General features: G+C 43.3%; 3 protein-coding genes and 1 pseudogene across 3 annotated transcripts in view; 2 read left to right on the top strand and 2 right to left on the bottom strand.

The window, feature by feature from the left end:
- The window catches only part of LOC136161629 (small ribosomal subunit protein uS14-like), a 539,148-nt gene that overhangs the window by 31,983 nt on the left and 489,146 nt on the right, over positions 1–18,019 (top strand). The gene's annotated exons all lie outside the window — the stretch shown is intronic.
- Positions 1–18,019, bottom strand: part of LOC136157556 (zinc finger protein 678-like) — a 466,372-nt pseudogene that overhangs the window by 365,445 nt on the left and 82,908 nt on the right.
- The window catches only part of LOC136157568 (zinc finger protein 135-like), a 466,540-nt gene that overhangs the window by 366,758 nt on the left and 81,763 nt on the right, over positions 1–18,019 (top strand). The gene's annotated exons all lie outside the window — the stretch shown is intronic.
- Positions 3,492–17,659, bottom strand: LOC136158890 (zinc finger protein 724-like). The gene is made up of 5 exons (XM_065920734.1): positions 17,645–17,659; positions 14,626–14,752; positions 13,119–13,211; positions 3,713–5,338; positions 3,492–3,649 (listed from the first exon to the last, which is right to left on the bottom strand). Exons 1-5 carry the CDS (start codon positions 17,657–17,659, stop codon positions 3,492–3,494), a joined length of 2,019 nt encoding a protein of 672 aa, XP_065776806.1.

Here is an 18,019-nt window from a genome sequence, read left to right as displayed (position 1 = left end):
ATGAAAGTTTAACACAAATTATTTCATGGTCCTGAAAGTTGTCTAGACTTAGTATATTCAAAGTCCCTCCTTTGAAACCCACAGTAGTCATGGACCTTTTAAATCTCTTCTATATTTCTCACTAGATTCCCAGGTGACTGAGGGGTAAGGACTGGACTCTGCCTGCCGATGCAGGATATCCACGTGATGCAGGTTCAATCCTTGGTTCAGGAAGATCCCCTGGAAGAAGAGATGGCAACACACTCCAGTATCCTTTCCTGGGAAAGCTATGGACAGAGGTGAGCCGGGCAGGATACAGTCCCTGAGAGCACAAATATTCAGACACAACTGAGCACACATAAGAACATTAACCACACCAAATACTTTGGCCATCTGATATGAAGAACTGACTCATTTGAAGAGACCATGACGCTGGGAAAGATTGAAAGGGGGAGAAGGGGATGACAGAGGATAAGGTGCTTGGATGGCATCACTGACTCAATGGACAAGAGTTTGAGCAAGCTCCAGGAGTTGGTGATGGACAAGGAGGCCTGGCGTGCAGCACTCCATGGGGTCGCAGAGTCAGACACGACTGAGCAAACTAACTGAACCGATGGTGAAAATAGGGAGCTGGTGGGAAGCTGCTGTTTACCACAGGGCGCTCAGCTTGGTGCTCTGTGCTGAGGAGAGGGGCGAAACGGAGACCACGGGAGGGAGGGCCAAGAGGGAGAAGATTTATGTATACTCACGGCTGACTGATGACGTCATACAGCACAAACCAGCACCACGTTGTAAAGCAATTATGTTCCAATAAATAAATAAATAAATGTCTCAAAAGGAAAAAGAGCTAAGCAGACTGGTCACCGGCGGTGGGAACCCGTCTGACCCTGTGGGGACAAGGGCCGCACCCCTGGCCCAGGAATCCCCCGCGTGCTGTGGAGAGACTGAGCCTGTGCCCCACAGCTGCTGAGGCTGGGCGGGCAGCTTGCTCTTTCCATGGGCAGGAGGCAAAGGAAGATGCTCACCAGAGCTGAACAATAAGGAATGCAGAGCAAAGCTACAGGGATGCATCACCGCAGGCCGGTCAGAACAACGAGCAAAAAGCCCACTAATAATATCATAAACGCTGAAGGCGCTTGGAGATCAGGGAACCTCCTACATGGCTAGAGGGAATGTAAGCTGGTGCAGTCACGTGGCTGGGCCGTGTGGAAGTTCCTTAAAAAACATAACCTCCTGACATTTAAGGAAATGAATTCCATGAAAAGTAGCAAAACAGATTAATCCACAAATTGACAAGTTTTATACTTTTTAATAAATCATCTGCAACTGATATGACCAGTTTTGATCTAGCATTTCTAAATTCTCTAAGTTAAATGTGTAGAAATACACATACGCTCACATATTCCTTCTTGGTTTTCTCACTGCTAACATGTATACCTCCAGATATTTATATCTTGTATTCAATGTGTGTTATATAAATTATATTATGTGTGGATCTTCAGATATTTAATATTGCATTCAAAGTATGCCAAGGCCATGAGAAAACAGTTCCTTTAAGCCTTACAAGACACATGTGCTAAGAATGATACAGGGTAATGTTTTATAAATCTTGGCTCAGAATTTTCCCATCATGGCTTCTGATTATTCTTTTTGTGATTTTGTTAAACTTACATTTGCTTAAATGAGCCCCTGAAAATTTTAAGCTAAGAGAAGAAGAAAGGAAAATTGCAGAAGGTGAGTTTATGACTCTGAGTTTAGGTTCTCAGAAAATTCACAGCAAGCCTTGAAGGCCCCTGAGGAAGGTCAAGGCCAGAACCAGGCAGAGAAAATTCCACTACTTGGGGTTCACACCTGACCCTGTGTGAAGTGCTATGGCACCCACAGGCTGAGTGTGAAGGAGTCCATTCAAACAAAGACGAGCAGGATCCTGATGAGCTCAGAGGGTATCACTGAAGGGGGGCCTGTGCAGTAGACCCTGGGGTTCAGCAAGACTGCTGGTCCCAAGGAAGGGGTCATCTAGTACAGGTGCTCACAGGACTGACTGGTGTGAATTCAAGGACCTGCAGGCTGCCTGCTCCCCAGACAGACGCTGAGGCAGCAACAGCATGGAGCAGTTCAGGGGAGCTCTTAACAGTACTCTCTATGATCCTTACTAGAACCACCACGATGTCCAAGTAGATAAAATCAGAGAAGAGATACAATGTAGAAATGGTGGGAAATATATGAAGTTATGAGAGGTTTAACGGCAGTAAGAAACTAATTTCTACAGATGCCATCCCCCTGTGCTACAAAGAGTTTATCATTACGTTAAATTTCCTGCAACCTTAAATAGGTGGGAGAGGTTAATGCTGGTGGTGCGTTAACCCTTCATTCATTCCACATCCGTTGTAACACTGAAAAACCATTCACTTTTATTCATTAAGATACATTAATTTTACACAGATGGAATAAAACCTTTTACAATTCTTGTTTGATCCTTGATTAAAATACACATTACAAGCTTCGTAAAACTTTCCTGTTTCTCTGATGAAATGATCTGAGAATGTGATTTATATCGTTTACAAAATGGAGGCTAATTTAGTAAACATGGATGGACATTAATTATATTAATATGACATTTCCAGAAATAGTTTTCTATACTTACATCAGATAGAAGAGAAGGTGTACTTACTTCAAGCCTGCCAGATAATATGCATGATTTCTCTATGTTGCTGTTATAAAAATACCTTCGATTTTCATGAACTATCCTTGTTTTATGCTTAAAAAGCAACTGACATAATTATTGAAAACTTACAACAAACTTCTGTCTTACTTTGAATTATTCCCTGAACACTTATATCATGGTGACCACAGAGGTGTTTCTCAGCAGTGACAAATACATCCACTCAGAAGTTTAGTGTGCATATAACATGACTGTGTTCTTCATCTTGTAAATTGGAGAATAAATGTAAATGATTCCCACTTCATATAGAAGGGCTTCTCTTACCATTGGGCAACAACCTTCAAAAACATAAGTTCATATGTACAGTAGAAACAAATCACAGCATGTAGTAATTTCAGAGTAGAATTACATTCGTTTTGTTTCCTTAATAATCTCAAATAACGTTAACATAAATAAGGATACATTAATAATAATTATACCTCTGCAAATATCCACCCCTTCATCTTGTGATCCATACTAACATATCAATTTTGTATGTTTTACTTATGGAATACTTGCTACAGTATTTCTGCTTCGGGTAATTCAACAAAAGTGGTACAAATGAAATGCTTTCTAGTATGAATTCTCTGGTATTGAGATACTTTTGATGTTTGATTAAGCAGTTCTCTACATTTTTTTTTATTTAATTCATGTATCTATCCAAAGAAAACACTCGTTTTTTCAAAATTGTTTATTAAGGACCAAACTTTTTATCACTGATTCATTTCCAGGGTTTCTCTGCAGTATGAATTCTCTGATTGTGAGGGAGGTGATGGTTCTGAGGAAATCCTTTGCCACATTCCTTACATTTCTAACATTTCTCTGCAGCATGAACTCTCTGATGTCGAGAAAGACTTGAACTCCGGGAAAAGGCTTTGCCACATGCTGTACATTTATAAGGTCTCTCCCCAGTATGGATTCGCTGATGTCCAGCTAAAGTTGAACGCTGCTTAAAAGTCTTGCCACATGCTGTACATTCATAAGGTCTCTCCGCAGTGTGGATTCGCTTATGTCGAGAAAGAAAATAATAACGGATAAAGGCTTTGCCACATGCTGTACATTTATAAGGTTTCTCCTCAGTATGGATTTGGTGATGTTCAGTTAAAGCTGAACGCTGCTTAAAAGCCTTGCCACATGATGTACATTTATAAGGTCTCTCCCCAGTATGGATTCGCTGATGTCCAGTTAAAGCTGAACGCTGCTTAAAAGCCTTGCCACATGCTGTACATTTATAAGGTCTCTCCCCAGTATGGATTCGCTGATGTTGACTAAGAAAATAATAACGGATAAAGGCTTTGCCACATTCTGTACATTTATAAGGTCTTTCCCCGGAATGGATTCGCTGATGTTGAGTTAAATTTGAACTCTTCTTAAAAGCCTTGCCACATTCTGTACATTCATAAGGTCTCTCCCTAGTATGAATTTGCTGATGTTGAGTAACACATGAAGAGCAGATAAAGACTTTGTCACGTTCTGTACATTTGTATGGTTTCTCCCCAGCATGGACTCCCAGATGTTCAGTTAAAGATGAACTCTGATTAAAGGCTTTGCCACATGCTGCACATTTGAAATGTTTCCTTCCTGTAGGAACTTTCCTATGTCTACTTCGATTGGGTGAGTTACTAAAGACTTTTCCACATGTACTACACTTGCAATGTTTTCGCTTACACTGAATTCTCTGCTGTTGAATAAGTTTTGAAGACTGGTTAACAACTTTACCATTATCATAACAATTATAGGTTTTCTCTCCAATATCCATACTCTTAGAAGTTTTAATAGTAAGACTTGAGCTTTGATAAAGTATATTCCTACACTTATGATGTTCAGAATTGTTGTCTGAAAATTGATGCCCCTGTTGTTTCACGAGATATGAGCCTTGGTCAACATTATGCCCAGTTTCATTGCACGAAGAGCTTCTCATTCCATCATGTATACTCTCGTAATTATTGGGGGTAGAGCTCCTGCTTAAGGCATTCCTCATTTTGTTACACTTGGAAAGTTGTTCCACACTAATTATAACTCCATATGTATTGAGCAATGATGGTTGAATAAGGTCTCTCCCATTATTATCAATATTAAAGGTTTTGGAAAAAGGAGAAAATAGTTGTTGGTTGGAGAACAAGAAACCCTTGTTAAAGGATCCCTCAAATTGATTGTATTGGGAGTTTTCCCCCTCATCTTTAAGTTTCTGGTTTCCAGACATGTTTGAATGTATATTTAATAGACACCTATGCTCAGAGTTTAGGTTTGAATGAGTATTTCCAGTAGAGACTAGATGACTTTCCAGAATTCCCACATTTCCCTTCAGAGAACATGTATGTTTCAAGAGATGCTGTGGATCTTTGCTGACAAATATACACTTAACTGCAGATGTTGATGACTGAAATTGGCCATCTGAAATTGGTTTTTCCTTATTTGATTCACATCCTTGATTTCTTTTGGCGGTAGTGTGTACTTTATGGGAAACTGAACCAACTTGGTTGTGTCCATCATAACATGCTCTCCGCTCTTTACATGCCCTCATAGATTCCCAGTCTTTGGTTAAATGTAAATTTCTAAGGTGATATCTTTCATATATTCCTGGCTTTACTGTTGGGAGTAAATCTTCTAAGCCTGGCTTTTGGGTCCTCAAACACTGGGTGTCATGAGATGACACAGCTGAAAGATACCAAATAATAAGTTATTCTACTTACTATTCTTGGGGAATATAGTTTACAATATACATAAAATTGGCATACACTTGGCTAGATGAAGCCTAAAACCGAGATAGAAGGAGTCAAGAGGGCAGAGGATTCGGAAGACGTGGAGTTCATCTGTCTCCACAAAAGCATCAAGAATACATCTTGAAGTGGAAAAATTCTCACAGAGCCCTGTGGAACATGGGCAGAGGAACTTGGACATCTGAAAGGACAAGAAAGATTCCTGCTGAGGCAGGTAGGACAAGAGAGTGATGGAGGAAAGGGAAGAGGAAAAGAATCTGGATGGGACCCGCAAAACCCTGGGGGATCTGAAGAGAGGCGAGGTCTCCACATGCAGGGAAGCCCCTCATTGGGGGGACCTCAGTTGGAACAGAAGGGGACCCTCGTTCTCTGTGGGAAGAGAACACAGCAACTAGCGTGCAGGACAGAGTGAGACCTGTACGCAGGGTACTGATCCCTGCCCTGCCCACCCAGCCTGAGAGTGTCCTCCGCTGCAGACAAGAGCTGGGTGCTGGAACGTGGGTTTTGGAGAGCAGACCCAGGCAGAGGACTGCAGTTGGCCGTGAGGAGACATCCTGAGTGGACGGGAGGGAGGGAGGAGCTCTGCACATGGGATGCTTGTGGAGGAAGCCTGAACCACCAGAGAAGCAGAGCGGTGCTGTTGAGTGATGCCCGAAGGGAAAAACCTCCTTGCAGCCTCTCTGCCCCTCTGCCTGTCCTTGCATTTCCAGGCACTAGGAATGACTCCTACCTACTTGGGTGATCTCACGATCCCCACAGCTGCTTCCTCCTCCCCAGCATCCTCCTTACCAGGACAGACTCATGGGCTCCAGGGGCACATTCAGAACACACGCCTGTGGGTGGTCCCAATGTACAGGTGGTGCTGAAACCACAGCTGAGCCCCAAGGCCTTGTCACTAAGCAAGAAAAGCTGAGATCTCTCCTTGCATCTGTACAAACCATGGTGTTACACCCCACAACTGGCTTGGTAAACTCAGCCCCAACCGAACTCTGGATGGAAATGAGGCTCTGGCAGTCAAGACCAGTCTGGCTTTAGCAACTGTAGATGTTGTAGGCCCGCACATGTGGCATTTGGGCCAGGTCAGTCTACATTGCCCCCATAGCACTGCAGCCGGTCCAACTCCCCAATGAATGTACACCTGGGATACAACCAGTGGATCTCTGCTGGTGACCTGGTGAAAACAACATCTGAGAGACACCAGGGTCAAGTGCCAGCATACCCATGGTTCAGGTGGGGCCAAGATCAATGCCAACACAGGGTCACATGAGAGCTGGCACAGCACGTGAGAGATGGCACGCAGAGCACTCTCCGAGGAGAACATCCCAGAGGAGCAACACTCAGTGGCTTCCCTCCCAGTGGGTGTGCTCCAGTCCCACTAGATCAGAAGCACCACAGATCAGAGCAGAGCTCATTTCAGATCTGGGGCCTCTGCTCCACCAATCAGGAAGCAGACCCCGCCACAGACAGTGACAGCCACAGAGGAAAGGCGAAGCGGCCCTCAAGATCCGGGCAGGCATTGGTCACAATAGTAACAATCAACCCCCTCTCAAGGGCATAAGGGCACAAGTCTCTGGACCACCTCACCCACCACGGAGCAGACGCCAGAGCAAGAGGAACTAGGATCTGCTGCCTGCAGAACAGAGACCACAAACACAGAACATTGGACAAGATGAGATGACAAAGGAGTATGGTGCAGAGAAGTCAAGATAGAAACGTACAGGAACAATGAAGCGAGGAGAAGTTGAACTGTGTAATGAGTACATTTTGCTTTAAGTAATCAAATTTACAAACAAAAGGTTTTTACAAATGCTAATGCTTGCTATTTATTTAACCCAATTACCACTCACGTTGTTATCTAAGCATGTTCTAATAGAGTCTAAAATAGTAAATGATATTGACCTAGAACTAATCAGAAATAGATGGTATTAATGATTAAGTCCTGGGATGTTTCACAACAAATAAGATAGATTTAATAAGGTAAGAGTTCTTAACAATTCAAATGAGAAATGAGACTTGAAAAATATGGTGAGAACACAGGGAACTCTACTCAACGCTCTGTGGTGACCTAGATGGGAAGGAAATCTTCTCAAGAAGGGAAATGTGTATATGTACCTCTTATTCTTTCTGTATAGCAAATCTCACTTAACATTGTAAAAGAGCATTATTGGAACAGAAAAATTTCTTCTTAAAGATTTCTCTATATAATCTATAAGCTTAATAGTGAAGAACAGTCAGAAAAAAGCACTGTAGGAAATGTTCTAATCTCCGACGTCAATAATTTGTTTAAAAACTGTGAGTTAAATAAATATATTAAAGCATTTTAACATTAATGAATTGGGACAAACATACTTAACACATTTAATGTTAGTTGATATAAAAAAAAGAAGCTGTAACATAAAATTCAGATTTGCATTTTCTCATTTTAGTGAGGTGTCTTAGGTGAAGAAGGAATTTATAGGGCCTGGACTCCATTTCAGGCCTGTCTGTGCTGATCGTGCTGAGCCAACTCTCCAGTGGACTCTGACCTCTCTGCTTAGTGCCTGTGGGATCGACAATAGAAGGATAAGACCCCCTCCAGACAGGGGAACTTTGAAGATCATATCCAGGTTCCTCATCACCTAAGAGAAAACAGACACTAATCACCCCTGCCTCCGGACACTATCTATCAGAATGTAAGCACAGGTTATTGGTTATTAACTGGTTGGAATGTAACTGTGGGCTTATTGATTATTAACTGTTTGAACACATAACACGTGAATGATGGGCTTATTGTGATTGTATTTACCCTCCCTTTGCAAGCATCAAGGGGTTGGGGTGGTGGCTTTGGACACGTCCACATGGGGTATAAAAGATTTTCGCAAATGCTGGTCGGGGCCCTTGGCTAAGAGGAGACTCTGCCTTGGGCCCGCCAGTGTAATAAACTGCACTCCACTATCTGCATTGTCCTTCTGAGTGAGTTTGTTTCCCTGAAAGCGTGGCTATGACATTTGGTGCATTGGCCTGGAAGGTCCTCACTTTGAGGAGACAGGTCTCATTTGAGGCCACCCGGAGGCTTTGTAGCTTGAATATCCTAGAGGGGGGAAGGCGCCTCGCCCCTCTGGAAGGATTCTGCTTTTCAACGCCAGGACCTTTACGTCGGCAGGTACTGGACGGCAGCAGGGGAACTGAGCGCTCAGGTGAGGAGGAACCCACCCAGCAGGGTAGAAGAGGGGGCCTGATCACCCCCCTGGGAGGGACTAGAAGGAGCGGGGACCCAGTGGAATAGGAGCCTGGAATAGGCAGGCAGCGATTGCTTGGTACACAGGTAGTAGTGTGCTAGGGTTTAGGAAGGAAATTTGTGATGGTCATTTAGGAGGTTTGTCACCCCGTCTCGGGAAAATTATTACCAAGTGATCACCAGGGGATTGTTAGGATAGGAAACTGGTCCTTTTATGCTCGTATTCTGCCCTCCCACAGGAGGTTTCCTGTATTCTCTGAAATTCTTGACCCCCTCAGAATTGTTAGGATAGAAGGAGGGGGATACAGAAGTGAGTATGAATTGGCTTTTCCGGAGATGGCCTGGGACATGGGATATTTAACCCATCTGTGTTTTCATTCGTACGTGATCAAGCCCACCAAGGCAGAATGGAATTTAAGGGAGAAACAGTCTTGGACCATGTGATGTTCTGGTTCAGCTATGCTGACCGGCAGGTTGCATGAGCGTCTGAAGGCAGAACCGGGTGGGCCAGAAGAGCACGAGGGAGCTAACTCAATAATTCCCTGAGGTCTGGGTGGAAGACAACCCCCCCTCCCTCCAGGCTGGCTAAACATCACGCCCCAGTGATAATGGAACTCAAACCACGCACCATCCCAGTTAGAGTGCCAGTACCCGCTACGGATAGAGGCCTGAACAGACATATTGCCCACATCAATAGATTGAAACAAGCAGGCATTCTACTGGAGTGCCAGTCGGCTTGGAATATGCCAATCCTGCCCCTCAACAGGGAAGGAGGACAGAACTACAGGCCTGTACAAGATCTCAGGCTAGTCAACCAGGCTACTGTGACTTTACACCTCACTGTTCCAAACTCCTATACCTTACTTAGCCTCCTCCCACCGAGAACTAAAGTTTACACTTGCCTAGATCTCAAGGATGCCTTCTTCTGCATATGCCTCGCCCCAGCGTCACAGCCCATCTTTGCCTTTGAATGAAAAGATCGAGTGGGGTGCACCAAACAACAGCTCATCTGGACTCCCACACAAGGGTTTAAAAACTTCCCAGCCATCTTTGGGGAAGCCTTGGCTTCTGACCTGGACTCATTCCATCCGGAAGAGTATGGATGTTGGCTCCTACAATACAGGGATGACCTGCTGCTGGCTGCGAAACCGAGGAAAATGCTGGAAAGGGACAAAAGCACTGCTCCGGCTGTTGATGGAAGCAGGTCACCCGGTGTCGAAGAAGGCACAGATCTACAAAGAGATGGTAAGGTATCTGGGGTTTGTTTTAAAGAAGGGCTCAAGGTTCCAGACCCTAACTGGGTCCTATATACTGATGGCACTAGCCTGATAAAACAAGGACAATGGCTGTCAGGTTAGCCAAAGCGGAAGGGGCCAGCACGACTGAAAAGGGATGGTGGGAATTGCCAAGTGGCAAATTATTGGTACTGGAGGAGCTGGCACACACTGCTAAGCCAGACACACCAAGCGACCCACCTGGGCCATGCTGCCTGCTCACAGGTGAATGCTGCCTCTCGGGGATTCAGACAAAATCCTCCGGGTATTCAGCTGAAAGGAACACTGCCCCTTGAACACCTGGGAGTGGACTTCACTGAAATGAAACCTCACCGACACTACCATTATCTGCTGGTCATGGTATGTACGTTCCCGAGATGGGTAAAAGCTTTTCCTACCTGGACTGAAAGAACATCAGAAGTAGCCCGGTGCCTGCTTAGGGAAATGGTTCCCAGATTTGGATCTCCTACCAGCATTGGACCAGGCAATGGCCCGGCTTTTGTAGCTGATTTAGTAGAACAAGTAAGCAAAACTTTAAACATCAAATGGAAACTGCACACTGCATATAGACCCAGAGTTCTGAGATGGTGGAATGAGCCAACCGGACACTTAAAGAGACTCTCCAAGTGGATCAGAGAGACTGACTGCTCCTGGATGGACTTGCTTCCGATGGCTCTGCTCAGACTCAGGATGACCCCACAGTCCCAAGGCTATTTTCCATACGAAATTGTGTATCGGAGGCGTCCTCCCATAATAAAACAGGTGTCAACAAATTTGCCTCACATAAGGGGGGATAGGATCTCACAGCAGATGGAACTGGATAAGGTAATAAATCGGGTAACTAAGTTTGTACAAGAAAGTGTGTCGTTCCCCCTTGGGGAACAGATTTATGAGTTTACACTTGGTGACCAAGTATGGGTCAAAGATTGGAAACATGATTTGCTAGCCCCTTGGTGAAAGGGCCCTTATGTTATTCTAACTACTCCTACTGCAGTTAACGTTGCACGTATTGTCCCTTGATCCATCATACGAGGGTGAAGACAGCATACCACGCAGACCCAGAAAACGCTGAGTGGACTGCACAGAGGGACCCCACTGACCCTCGAGAGACTAAGACCATCCTTAAGAATGAGGAAAAGAAGATCCCGGACGAGCCCCTTCAGGATGAAGCCGCACAATCAACTCCTGCTGCTTGGCCTCATCAACGTGATTTTGAATTTAACTTCTGTCTCAACTCAAGACAACGTTTACACCTCATGGGCACATTTCTACACGGACTTCCAGAACACCTACAACTTCTGGGTATGTAGGACTATGCCTCTGTCTGTGAAGGATGGACTTCCTTTGTGGGTGTCACCTCTCCGCCAAGCAGATTTTAAACCACTCTTCTCTTTTCTGGGATGACATAGAGATTTTCCTCTCTCTTGTCAATCATAACCTCTCCTTGCTCTCTTTGTGTAAGACCTACAGTCAATAGACTCGGGTCATGGGGTTACATTTGATAAAAATTCCAGTGTAGCAAAAGCCTAACCCACAACAAGCCCCAGTAAATCTACCTTATTTACATCTAGGTGGACAACATCTGTGTTTCAATGGTATGAGTATATTGCTGCCTTTTTCGTACCCTCTGAAGGGACAACAAATATATTATGGTTAAAGTAGAGGCCTTGACTAACTTCACAAACAGGTCCTCCTAGATAGAACAGAAGCCATCCAAGCCTTAAATGAAGAGCAAATCTAAATGAGAAAAGTACTAATTCATAATAGAATGGCTGTGGACATACTCCCAGCTGCTCAAGGAGGGACCTGTGCTATAATTAAGGTTGAATGTTGTGTATACATTCCTGACTTATCTGACAATGCATCGACTACTTTAGATGACATGAAAAACCAGCTAAAAGCAATGTCAAATGAGAGCATTCTTTTCTGGTTTTCCGTCCTATCTTGGGTGAAGAGCGATTTGTGGAAAATTATATTTACCACTGTTAGAGTTGCCTTGACAGTTCTGCTTTGTGGACCCTGAATTGTACAATGTATTATGAACTTTGTAACCCAAAGGTTGATGTCATTCTCCCTAATTGGCAGTTGGAGAGCCTGGGTGCAATGTATCCCTATGAATGATGCTCGTAATATGAGTTAAGAGCATCAAGAGGGAGGAATGAAGAAGGAATTCATAGGGCGTGAACTCCATCTCAGGCCGGTCTGTGCTCATCATGCTTGGCCACCTCTGCAGTGCACTCTGAACTCTCTACTTAGTGCCTGTGGGAAAGACAATGGAAGGATAAGACCCCCTCCGGGCAGGGGAACCTTGAAGATCATATCCAGGTTCCTCATCACCTAAGAGAAAACAGACACTAATCACCCCTGCCTCCGGACACTATCTATCAGAATGAAAGCACAGGCTTATCAATTATTAACTGGTTGGAATGTAACCATGGGCTTATTGATTATTAACTGTTTGAACACATAACACGTGAATGATGGGCTTATTGTGATTGTATTGACCCTTCCTTTGTAAGCATCAAGGGATTGGGGTGGTGGGTTTGGACACATACACATGGGGCATAAAAGATTTTCACAAATGCTGGTTGGGGCCCTTGGCTAAGAGGAGACTCTGTCTTGGGCCCGCCGGTGTAATAAACTGCACTGCACTATCTGCACTACTCCTTCTCAGTGAGTTTGTTTCCTGGAAAGCATGGCTATAACAGTGCAATTAAGAAAGAATTTGAGTATGAAATTTTTAAGGTCATATGTGTAGTTTCCAGTGGACCGGAAATTATATGGTAGAAAACAAAAAACATCTGTCCCCAGTATTCCTAGAAGTTTGGCTATTTTTTCACAGCTCCACCCACACACTTCTGACTAGGGACAGAATCAGCACTTTTAAAAGGGCTTAATATAGTTACTCAGAAATATGCAGATTTTCTAAAACCTCCCCAAAATGGACGCGTTATCAGGTCATGCAGGTTTCTCCAGGCGAAGACAAATATTTTGGTTCTAACTGCAAATGCGAAAATTAATCATTGGAGAAAAAATACACAAATGATGAAAAGAATCAGGAATGGGTCAGGAGATGATGCTCTATGACAGTGACAATAGTAAACCTAGGCTAATCCAAAATCATCTCCACTGAAGCAGATCTTCTCAAACCACACGACAAAGTATGACTTCCTCCACAATGCTTGTCCCTCTCACACGAGTTATCGGTTTCATCCATAGACACATACCTGGGTATATGGCTGTCTCTATTCTCCTTACATTCCAGGGGTCCTTCATTTGCTCCAGAAACGTGACCAGGTCTGGCTTAGAGACCACAAGACCTGTTCATCAGAAAAAGGAATATTGTTTCTGAGATATTCATCAATTTCCAATCCAATATGTGTTCAGGTTAGAGAGAAGTCATGGTAGAAAGTTAAAATAGCATTAAAAAAAATGATTTCACCAAATAGTTTATTGGAAGCATCTTTAAAAGACAAATGCAACAAAATCAGATTCTGATATTATGCTCAAGTACTACTAAGGCAAAAACAGGTAGTGGAATTCCAGTTTTACGAGGAGAGTGGCACTATTTTATAACACAGAACTTACAGAATTACCACCAACCTAGAATGAAGAACATGCAGGTCAAGAAGCAACAGTTAGAATCGTACATGGAACAGTTAACTGGTGGCAGAATGGGAAAGAAGTACATCAAGGCTGTACATGGCCACCCTGTTTATTTAATTTCTATGCAGAGTACATCGTGCGAAATGTTGGGCTGGGTGAATCACAGCCTGGAATCAAGATTACCAGGAGAGATATCAACAATCTCAGATATACAGATGATATCACTCTAATGGCAGAAATTGAAGAGGAACTAAAAAGGCTCTTGATGGGGGTGAAAGAGGAGACTGAAAAAGCTGCCTTAAAACTCAACATTCAGAAAACTAAGATCATGGCATCCAGTATAATCACTTCATGGCAAATAGATAGGGGGAAAGTGGAAATAGTGACAGATTTAGATTTGGGATGTGGGTGTGGGCTCCAAAATTACTGCAATGGTGACTGCAGCCATGAAATTAAAAAATGCTTGCCCTTTGGAAGAAAAGTTATGACAAAGACAGCATATTAAAAAGCAGAGACATCACTTTGCCAACAAAGTTCAAAGCTATGGTTTTTTCAATACTCATGTGTGGATGTGATATTTGGAACATAAAGAAGGCTGAGCACCAAAGAATTGATGCCTTCGAACTGTGGTGCTGGAGAAGACCCTTGAGAGTCCCTTGGTCAGCAAGGAGAACACACCAGTCAATCCTAAAGAAATCAACCCTGAATATTCATTGGAAGCACTGATGCTGAAGCTCCGATACTTCGGCCACCTGATGCGAAGAGCCAGTTCATTGGAAAAGACCCTGATGCTGGGAAACATTAAGGGCAGGAGAAGAGAGTGGCAGAAGATGAGATGGTTGCATAGTATTGTTGACTCAGTGGATATGAATTTGAGCAAACTCTGGGAATTAAAGAAGGCTAGGGAAGCCTGGCTTGCTGCATTCCACAGGATCGCAAAAAGTTGTACATGACATAGCGACTGAACACAATGAGGCAGGTTACATCAAGAAAGAAGGTTAATTTCCCCTGGAAAGTAGGGATCTTAACCTCTACTGGACAAAGCAGAAAATTCCAGGAGGCATTCTAGAATGAATGAACCAAAAGCCTGAGGATACATAAGGGATTTTAGAAGCAAGTTATCCTCACCCAAGCAGGCCAGATTCCCGTAGTTCTCTAACATCACGTCCCTGTACAATTCCCGCTGACCGAGGTCCAGGCATTCCCACTCCTCTTGAGTGAAATCTACGGTCACATCCTGGAATGTCAGCAGCCCCTGAAATATAAAGGACATGAGCCATGGGGACCTATGAAGACTTCCTAATGTGACCCAAGATGAAAACAGCAAGAGAAACGGTTTTGATTTAGGAGAATGTCTGGTGTTACACAAGAATATAATTTTTATACTGCCGTATTTTCCACTGTATTTCTAACCCCAGGAAAAGAGAATGAGATATGATCCACAGACCACTATAAAAACTATTCTGATCTGGAAGAGAAATTATAAAATAATCACATCAACACTGACCTATCTATTTTTGAGAGTTGTACTCATGTGACACAGAATAAACTGTCTATCAAGGAAAGCATGTTAGTCACTCAGTCATGCCTGATTCTTTCCGACCCCATGGACTGTAGCATGCCAGGCTTCTCTGTCCATGGGATATTTCAGGCAAGAATACTGAAGTGAGTTGACATTTCCTTCTCCAGGGGAATCTTCCCCACCAAGGGATCGGACCCCGGTCTCCCACATTGCAGGCAGATTCTTCACCATCTGAGCCGTCAGGGAAGCCCCCTATCAAGGAACCAGGAAATATTTTTAAAAAGCATGATGCTCTGATCTAAGAGTTCTGGAGTGGGGCCAATGTGCCGCATTTTTAACAAGCTTATTTAAACTAGTAATGTTGAAAACTTTGATACATGATTGACCATTCTGAATAGCAAAGAGGTAGACCACTAAGGTAAGAATTGATACTTAACTTTGAATTTTAAGTGTTTTACAAAATTGACAGGTCTGATAGAACAGTACCCAGAGCAGCACTAATCCTTTGCACTATTTTGTATATACTATATGTCTTTCTAAAAGCTTTTACAGGGTCTTGAATGCATCACATAAATAATATAAAATCAACAGCATTGTTGTTCCACCGTTTTGCAAATATTTTGTCAAACATTCATTAAATGACAAACCTTGAATTTGCTTCAGTTTATGTGAACTAAAATTTAACTAGTAAAGCACAAATACACAGACAACACTAAAGAAAGTGTATAGGAGTTTTTATAGGGTCTTCCCTGGTAGTCTGAGCTCCCAAGTCAGGGGGCCGGGTTCAGACCCTTGTTAGAGAACAAGATCCCACACGCCACAGCTAAAGTGTGCCTGCTGCAGCAAAGTCTCCCACATGGCTCCAAGATTCTGCAGGCTACGACCAAGACACAACTCAGCCAAACATAAATACGTGTATGTTTTAAAAAGAACTTAATATAACTGGGGAGAATACCAAATCAAGAAAAAAAATAATTTTAACATTTTCATGCTTACAGACATATATTACAATGAGACTGTATACTTCCTAAGAGTATTAAGGAAACGCTAACATTCACAAAGCTAAGATCACGGCATCCAGTCCCATCACTTCATGGCAAATAGATGGGGAAAGAGTGGAAACAGTGGCTGAGTGTAAATATATTGATAAAAAATAATGCAAAAATGTGAGTAAGACTTTCTCTGTGATATGAGCGTGGATTGTACTGGAAACATCACACTTGACCTTGAGTGATGAAAACTCCCACTCCCAAAACCCAGTATCTATCATCAACACAGTGAGTGTTCATTGTCCAAAGCAAAGAGAAACCAAGAAGATGTGGAGTTTCTCCATTAAGTGTGAGGGTTTTCACATGTTCCTCATTCAATTTTTCCACAGCCTTGTCTAAAGAAAGAAGAAAAAAGAAATGAACTTTATAGCCTGTTAATCTCAGAGAAATCACCAGAGCCAGTAGACATCATCTGTCACGGTGTAAATGGATCACACAGAAGCAGCACTATCAGAACCTGGGCATTTCGGAAAAAATAAGGAAATTATAACTTGAACCTAAAATAAAAAATATCAGTTTTATGCAAAATTCATTTCATATATACTTCCTCTGTTTGAATCCTAATAATGTTGTCACCCGAGCGTATGTTCCTCGATTCTTTGTCTCGTCACAACAAAAATTTGGAGAGATGGACATTAAAGCCCCTTGGCGGGTCAGAGCTCTCGGAGGACAGACCGTGTTATAGCTCTTAAATAAATCAGTGTTACAGCTCTATTTATTTAGATAATAGCCGGAAAATCCACCTTCGAGTTGTGAGGGCCTGTCGATCCAAACACACGAAGAAAAGATCGCCCCATTGCGTGGGAGAGAGAGAGAGAGAGAAGAAGGAAGAGGGTTTTGGCTCCTCTTTTTATGTTTTTCTGCCCCTGGTTCTGTCTTATGCAAATCGGGCCTAGGCAGGCGCGTTGTTTGTTTTACCTGAGGTTCTCACTCCAGTCCTCGGACCTTCCTTTGTTCTCTTTTCGCGGGTTTTCGCTTCCAGGTCTTTTGCCACCGCCATTTTGGACTCTTTTTCCCTATTCTAACTACCTAACAATGTGTTTAACTAATAAGTCTTAGCATTACAGAGGACAGTATCTCCTACTTTTCCTTTTATTTCTGAGCATTTTCTGAAAAATTCTGGATCACTGAGTTTATTCAATATATAAGGGCATTTTCTAACTCCTAGAGAGCATCCCCATGTAAACTCATCATGGCATTTCCCCTAGTCCCCTAAGATCCCAACACCGAACCACATCCCAGTGCGAATCTCGGATACCAGTGACTCTCCGTGTTTCTCTCTCACAAAGGCAATATATTCACCAGTTGAAAGTCGCTAATTCATGCTGAGAATTCATCATGCTCCGTAGAAAGCCAGGATACAGACAAGGGAGACAAGATTCTGGGACACAAGGGAGAAGTGGTCTAAAGAGCCAGGCTTCACTATGAGAAGAAGAAAAGGAAAAAATAAAGAAGTTGATAACAAACACCCAGGCAGAAAAGTTAGAAGTAGAGAACTTAAGGTGTGCAGGTTCTCAGTCTAGGCATTTCAGGAAGAAAAGCAGACACAGCCCCAGACCCGAGACAGGACCCGTACCTCAGAAGCTGCCATTTCCTCCTCTTCTTTCTCCTGCTCTGCGTCTTCTCTGGGGATGTTATGTCGCAAACTCACATCTGCATCTTGAGAAAATACCTTCAAAGTCATCCATGCAGCTGTTTAACCTGCAACTGCTGTAGGGAAAGAGAAGAAAAAGTTTTCCTGTTTCTCTCACCCGCTTCTGAGCCCCTTCTCGACTTTCTTTGTTCCCAATCTGTAGTGGGGAATCAAGACTAACCTGATAATGCTAATCACATCGTGGTGCTCTACACAATTTGCAGATCGTCCGGGCTAGCTCTTCTCCTTCCTTTTCGAGTTACAGAGAACAGCTGAAAAGAGACAATGGACCTCCTTCTGGGCTGGCTGACCCAGCCT

The sequence above is a fragment of the Muntiacus reevesi genome, chromosome 2 (assembly GCF_963930625.1).
Source record: "Muntiacus reevesi chromosome 2, mMunRee1.1, whole genome shotgun sequence".
Taxonomy (NCBI): Eukaryota; Metazoa; Chordata; class Mammalia; order Artiodactyla; family Cervidae; genus Muntiacus; species Muntiacus reevesi.
This window is presented reverse-complemented; position numbering and strand designations above follow the sequence as displayed.